Source organism: Brachyhypopomus gauderio, chromosome 7 (assembly GCF_052324685.1).
Source record: "Brachyhypopomus gauderio isolate BG-103 chromosome 7, BGAUD_0.2, whole genome shotgun sequence".
Taxonomy (NCBI): Eukaryota; Metazoa; Chordata; class Actinopteri; order Gymnotiformes; family Hypopomidae; genus Brachyhypopomus; species Brachyhypopomus gauderio.
Window position 1 is genome coordinate 17,457,269 of NC_135217.1, and position 7,532 is coordinate 17,464,800.

The 7,532-nt window shown below is 50.6% G+C and overlaps 1 protein-coding gene across 1 annotated transcript in view; it reads left to right on the forward strand.

The window, feature by feature from the left end:
• Positions 1–7,532, forward strand: part of dip2ca (disco-interacting protein 2 homolog Ca) — a 64,346-nt gene that overhangs the window by 44,443 nt on the left and 12,371 nt on the right. The window contains 12 exon segments of the mRNA XM_077013500.1: positions 1,027–1,118; positions 1,453–1,479; positions 1,481–1,564; positions 2,506–2,629; positions 3,073–3,182; positions 3,351–3,453; positions 3,730–3,794; positions 3,887–3,980; positions 4,094–4,213; positions 4,843–4,957; positions 6,783–6,922; positions 7,510–7,528. Coding sequence (XP_076869615.1) covers positions 1,027–1,118; positions 1,453–1,479; positions 1,481–1,564; positions 2,506–2,629; positions 3,073–3,182; positions 3,351–3,453; positions 3,730–3,794; positions 3,887–3,980; positions 4,094–4,213; positions 4,843–4,957; positions 6,783–6,922; positions 7,510–7,528 — 1,093 coding nt within the window.

Sequence of the window (7,532 nt, forward strand, 5' to 3'; positions counted from 1 at the left end):
CTCACACACTCACACACTCACACACACACACACACACACACACACACACACACACACACACACACATACACACACACACACACACACACACACACATGAACGACACACATCCCAGGCTCAGCCCAGCCAGGCCTGACCACATCACGTCTGTCCTCACTGCCCTTGTGCAGTCGGGGGGTTGGGTCTGAGTCACACGTGTGCGGGGCGTGCGGGGTGTGCGGGGGCGTGAGCGTGCAGGACCGTGCGGCTTCCTGCCGAGCTGTGAGATGGCTCGGCGGGGGGTGGAGGGGGGGAGCAGCAGCTCACACCTCCCGCATACTGATCCGGCCACGGGCGGAGTACGGGGGCCAAGCCTCCACCCTCAAAATAGAATCTGGCCGCCTGTTTGAGTGACGCTCCCCACCTCCACATCCTCCTCTTCCTCCTCTTCCTCTCCCCTCCTGTTGTCTCCTTCATTTCAGCCCACATTCAGAATCAGAAGAGTAATTACCTTCACAGCGAGCCCAGGGAGCCGTGGGAGAGCGACGGCCTCCAGCACGCTGTGGGTGGGGGGGGGGATGGTTCTCAATGACAGTGCTCTGTGTTATGGCCGTTTTCTGACACTCACAACACTCAGCTAGGTCATGTGATGGATGGCATGCAAATGATATGTAAATTGAAAGGTAACTGAAATTTGTTGCGCCTCTTTCCCCATCTCTCTCTCTCTCTCTCTCTCTCTCTCTCTCTCTCTCTCACTCACACACACACACACACACACACACACACACACACACACACACACACACACACACACACACACACACACACACACGTCGACGCTCTCTGAAGTGCTTTGAGTGCTTTGAACTCAAACCAGGATGTGGTGTTTATATGTTGTGTGTTTGTGATTCCACTTGGATTGATTCATTCTGAGTCACAGACGTGCTGGGTGTAAGAGGCCATGTGCAGGGGGGGGCCGAGACACTCTCTGCTGCTGCCGTGGCCTTTTGTTGGGGACGTAATGCATCTGTGTGTCGTGTGCGGCAGGTAAACTGTGGTCGAGGAGCATTAAAGTGTCCTTCAACATCCTCCACAAACTGGGGACGAAGCAGGAACCCATGGTGCGGCCAGGGGACCGGGTGAGTCCCCCCCCCCCCCCGCCTCTCCCGGCCATGATTAACGCACGTTTATGAGCTCAAAATGAAGCGTTGTGAAAGCCTCAGCCCCTGGTGCTGACGCTGCTTCTTCTCACCGCTGAATGCACCCTCAACCTTTGATCCCCGTTCATGGTGTGTTAGTAGATTTTAGCTTCCTGATGGCGTGGAGTCTCGTGGATGTCTCATGTGAGCGCTGCGCCAGTGTTTGGCCTCGTGTAGGATCTGACGTCTTTTCTTTTTCTTTCTTTCATTCTCTCTCTCTCTCTCTCTCTTTCTCTCTCTCTCTCTCTCTCTCTCTCTCTCTCTGGCGGAGCAGGTGGCGCTCGTCTTCCCCAACAACGACCCCCGCCGCTTTCATGGTGGCCTTCTACGGCTGTCTCCTGGCCGAGGTGGTGCCCGTGCCCATCGAGGTGCCGCTCACCAGGAAGGTGAGGAGCTGACCGGACCCACACCGGCCGTGCCCGCTTGTTCCGCCACCGCCACCTTTGGAAAGCTGCACCGGGTTTGGCAGCTGGAAGGGAGGGTTTCATTTGATACGGAGTCTGTTTATTTCTTTATTTAAATTGGGCCCTGACGAGCTGCAACCTGCACCTCTTAGCCCCTCCCCTCTCCCCCCAGCACCGCCCCCAGCTCCGCCCCCCGCATCCTGCTCTTCAGCACCCCGGTTTCCTAAGCCAAGGCGACAGACAAACCCGAACGTCTCTGTGTCGTTCTGATGTGGAGAATTAGGAAGGCCTCATGGAAACTTTCTGTGCCACGTGTTGCAGATATCACAGCCGCCCCCGTCTGGGTTTGATTCACGCTGCCTCTGTCGAACGTCAGCCTAAACGTGAAGTCTCTCCTCTCCTGAGCTGTGTGTCAGCGGGCGGGTGGGGGCGGGTGGTGTCGGTGTGGGTGAAGTATCTCAGGCCTTTGGCAAGACACTCCGGTCCTTCATCAGGTCAGGAATTCCAGGAAAGGGATCTCAGTGCTGGCAGGACACTCGCTGGCCTCCTTTACCCGCGCCTCCTCCTGGAATCCACTAAATCCGCCGTCTGCCGTCCAGCTGAGAGGCAGCTGGAGCTGTTGCACTTGTGCCTCGGAAGATAACGTCACAGTCGGGGAAAATTAAAGAGAGAGAAATGATAGAGTAGTTCCACGGGTGTGTTTTAAAAACATGTACACACACACACACACACACACACACACAGGTACAAATTGGTTTGCATGCTGTTTTGGTGGAGGGAGCCCTTAGTTGAATGTCAGAAGGGGCCTGCGGTCTCCCACAACTCCTGACCCTGGCCCACGGTGATGGATGTTTGTTGGTGTGTGTGTGGGGAGGCGGCTCTAAGCGTGGTGTGTCTCCTCCTCTCTGCCCCGGCCCTCGCAGGACGCTGGCAGCCAGCAGATCGGCTTCCTCCTGGGGAGCTGTGGGGTGACCGTGGCGCTGACCAGTGATGCCTGCCATAAGGGCCTGCCCAAGGGACCCACGGGGGAAATACCCCAGTTCAAAGGTGAGGGCTGTGTGTGCGGGTAGGGAGGCTATAGTGTGTGGGAGTGTTTTGGAGTGGCAAAGGAACGCATGAAGGTGTGTGTGTGTGTGTGTGTGTTTGTGTGTGTGTGTGTCTATCGTGGAGGGGTGGTAAGCCAGGATGTCTGCCCACCTTTTTTCCTGATGCGAGGAGATTTAAATAGAGAGGAACTATAAATAGCATTTGCAAACGTAATGGCTTCATGATAATGACGAGGTGCTGATAATAAACGGCACAGAGCGGGCGTTTAGTTACACAGAGAGACGAGGAAGAGGACGAGGAAGAGGAAGACACAGCAGGTTGAACCCAGTGAGGTTGATGACATCATCTGATTGGTCATTGTAGCCCGTTGTGGAGGGGTGGAGCTAAACCAGTGTGGGATTAAGCACCAATCCTGATGCGTGTTTTCTCGTTTTGCCCCACAGGTTGGCCGAAGCTGCTGTGGTTCGTCACTGAGTCCAAACACCTCTCCAAACCGCCACGCGATTGGTTCCCCCACATCAAAGACGCAAACAACGACACTGCCTATATCGAGGTAAGCGGGCCGGTGTGGCCCGACGGATTCCAAACCCACCCCCCCTTTTGTATACACGTGCATGTGTGTGACGGCGAGCTGATCTCGTATGCCGTGGTGTGTGTGTGTGTGTGTGTGTGTGTGTGTGTGTGTGTTTGTGTGTGTGTGTGTGTGTGTGTGTGTGTGCAGTATAAGACCTGTAAGGATGGAAGTGTGTTGGGGGTGACGGTGATGAGGATCGCGCTTCTCACACACTGCCAGTCGCTCACACAGTCCTGTGGATACACTGAGGGTAGGTACACGCACGCACACACACACACACACACACACACACACACACACACACACACACACACACACACACACACACACACACACACACACACACAGTATATTTGTAAACTACTAGTGTATGTAAATTGTCATAGCCATAATCAGTGTGATTTTCTTTTCCTCTCTCCCTCTTTCTCCCTCTCTCACTCCCTCTCTCTTTTCCTCTCTCCCTCTTTCTCCCTCTCTCTCACTCCCTCTCTCTTTTCCTCTCTCCCTCTGTCTCTTTGCTCTTCAGCCGAGACCATAGTGAATGTGTTGGACTTTAAGAAGGACGTGGGTTTGTGGCACGGCATCCTGACGGTAGACTCCTCATTCATCTCCTGCCTACTACACACCATGCAACCTTGCAGAGAAACACTGATTTGTGTGTGTGTGTGTGTGTGTGTGTCCAGAGCGTAATGAACATGATGCACGTAATCAGCATTCCCTACTCGCTGATGAAGGTCAACCCGCTCTCCTGGATCCAGAAAGTGTGTCAGTACAAAGGTCTGCCCCCCCACAACAACACACAGCACACAGCTTCTCAAGACAGTGCCCAGATGAGGTCTTCTGTTGATGTCCAATGTATTTCGTGTGTGTGTGTGTGTGTGTGTACACAGCTAAAGTGGCGTGTGTGAAGAGTAGAGACATGCACTGGGCACTGGTGGCCCACAGAGACCAGAGAGACATCAACCTGAGTTCACTACGCATGCTGGTGGTGGCCGATGGCTCCAATCCATGTGAGTTACTCTCTCTCTCTCTCTCTCTCTCTCTCTCTCTCTCTCTCTCTCTCTCTCCTCTCTCTCTCTCTCTCTCTCTCTCTCTCTGTTTGTGTCCCTATATGTCTCTGTCCCTCCCCTTCTCACTTTTGTGATTGGACAGCTGCTTCAATGTGTCAAATGCTCCTTTCAAAAGCTTTAATGATCATAGCAGTATGTGTTCATTTGTGTGTGTATGTGTGTGTCTGTGTATTTATATCTTTATATCTGATGCTTGAAGCCAGTGTGTGTGCTGAAGAGTTGAAGGAGAAGCATGCACACATGCACACACACACACACACACACACACACACACACACACACACACACACACACACGTCTCATAAATGCTCAGTCAGGTGCTCTGATAGCTCTACGTGTGAGTAGGCGTGAATGTGCTTGCTGCTGAAATGTCGATGTGTGTGACCAAGGACTGTTCACATATCACTTTTGGCACTGTTATGATCAAGCTTGGAGTATGCTCCAGAATTCAAATGATATTAATTAGGTGGAAATGAGAAATAATTGCTCCACCCTCTCTTATCGTCTCTCTCTCTCTCTCTCTCTCTCTCTCTCTCTCTCTCTCTCTCTCTCTCTCTCTCTCTCTCCAGGGTCTATCTCATCATGTGACGCGTTCCTGAATGTCTTCCAGAGTAAGGGTCTGAAGCCGGAGGTGATTTGCCCGTGTGCCAGTTCCCCAGAAGCCCTCACTGTGGCTATCAGGAGGTCTGTAATGCACACACACACACACACACACACACACACACACACACACACACACACACACACACACACACACACACACACACACACCTCCATCTAGACCTTTTCTTTCCACTCACACTCTCCACTGCCCTTGACTCCAGCCCAGTCATTCATTTTGACACCGTTTTCACATGTTTCATTAGATTTGTTGACCACACTCATATTGCTTCAGTCAACCAGAACCAATCCTTCCACGAGTGACTGTGCTGCATGTGTGCAGTGACTCTGGGCTCGTTGCGCTCTCCTTCTTAAATCATCTTTAGAACGGCTCTTCTTGCCTTCCTAAAGAATTAGGAGCGCCTGCAAGCTCTTATAGGCTAAAAGAGCCCTGGCTCAGTCCGCATTTAATGTAGTTTCCAAAACCTTTTACAAGAAAATAATATTTTCTTAGGCTCCTTTAATTATGGTTCAGGAGAGGTCTGGCGTATCTATCGAGTGACCATGGCGAAGGCAGCATCTGGTTTTTCCTTCTCTCGGTTTAGTGTCTGGTCATTTCTGCTGGCTGGTGTCCTTTCATGCAACACAAAGTTTTTAGTGTTTGAGAGTTTTTGGATGAACAACAGCTAAAGTAGTTAAGTGAATAAAAATACAACAAAGACTTCACGACTGTGTTCCATGTGAAGACGAGAAACGCCTCGTCTAGCAGAGAGCGGCTGTGCCAGACGCAGACGTTGATAAATAACTTTTAAGCAATGACATCATTTAATTTGTAATTCACAGATGTAAAGAACAGTCCAGTAATGACCCCTGAGTGTTTCTCTCACAAACACACACACGCTCACACACAGACACACGTGTGTATGCACACCCAAACACGTGCTCACACACACAGACACACATCTACTCTCACACACCATTAAGCACAAGTGCCAGGGAAGCATGTTTTTAATGTTCTTTGAGTTAATATTCACTGACACACTCTTTCTCAGGCTCACTCAGCTTCATTGTAGACCCCTCCTATGATACGAAACCTCTGCTGTCATTCCAACTTTGGCCACACACAACTTTGGCACACAATCAAAGTTGATTGGTATGTTCTGGGTTTCAGGGCTTATTCCAGGATGTTTTCTCCAGAGGGTTTTGTTCTAGAATGAAGATCCTAGAAGGGTTTGTTCTAGAATATGTAATCAAGAGGGTTTATTCCAGAATGCAGACTCCTGAAGGTTTATTCCACAATGTAGATTCCAGAGGGTTTTGTTTCCGAAAACAAAATTCTGTCTAGAATGTGTATTCTAGACAGTTTACTCCAGAAAATAGACTGCTGTGGGTATATTCCAGAATATGGACTCCACAGTCTTTATTCTAGAATTTGGACTCCACTGGGTTTATTCTAGAATTTGGACTCCACAGGACTCCACATTCTAGAATTTGGTCTCCACAAGGTTTATTCTAGAATGTGGACTCCACTGGGTTTATTCTAGAATGTGGACTCCACAGGGTTTATTCTAGAATGTGGACTCCACAGGGTTTATTCTAGAATGTGGACTCCACTGGGTTTATTCTAGAATGTGGACTCCACTGGGTTTATTCTAGAATGTGGACTCCACTGGGTTTATTCTAGAATTTGGACTCCACAGGGTTTATTCTAGAATTTGGACTCCACAGGGTTTATTCTAGAATTTGGTCTCCACAATGTTTATTCTAGAATGTGGACTCCACAGGGTTCATTCTAGAATGTGGACTCCACAGGGTTTATTCTAGAATGTGGACTCCACAGGGTTTATTCCAGCGTTTGTTTCTGAGAGCACAGGCAGCTGATGGTTCTGATGGTTTGTGCTTGACTCAGGCCCACAGATGACAGCAACCAGCCACCCGGACGAGGAGTTCTGTCCATGCAGGGCCTGAGTCACGGTGTGATCCGCGTGGACTCGGAGGAGCGTCTCTCTGTGCTGACGGTGCAGGACGTGGGCACGGTCATGCCTGGAGGTAAACACACACACTTCCAGACGCTCACACAACACACTCACACTCACAGAAACACATACACGCAGCACACTTTTACACTTGTGCACACAGAATACAAACAGGCCCGTCTAGATTGTAAAGCTCTGTGTTCTTGACAAGTCTGGACAGGTGATATTGTTTGGATCGAATACCAGATTTTGGATATTGGTTAGAAGCCTGGCTGGGAAACTAACAGCTGTAATAGATGTGCCGCTGTTTTGGCTGTCGGATCGACGGCATCGTAATGGCGAAGGTTCTGCTACAGTACTGCAGCGTGTTCTTGCCCTTAAAGCTCCACTGAAGTCGAACGCGTACAGGCTGACGGGTCCCTTACGGTCACTCCCCAAACCAAATGTCAGCGCACACTGGGAGGTGGAGAGCACATGATGAATTACTCCGCCGTCCTGCTCTGAGCTGGCAACACTCTGGATTTCTGGGCCTAATTAGGAGATGAGAGTGTGCCCTGGACTGGTTCTAGCCAACACTCTGTGTTTAACACGTCACAAACCCTCTGCGTCAGTACCTGTGTGTGTGTGTGTGTGTGTGTGTGTGTGTGTGCTCCTCCCCAGCTCTTATGTGTGTGGTGAAGCCG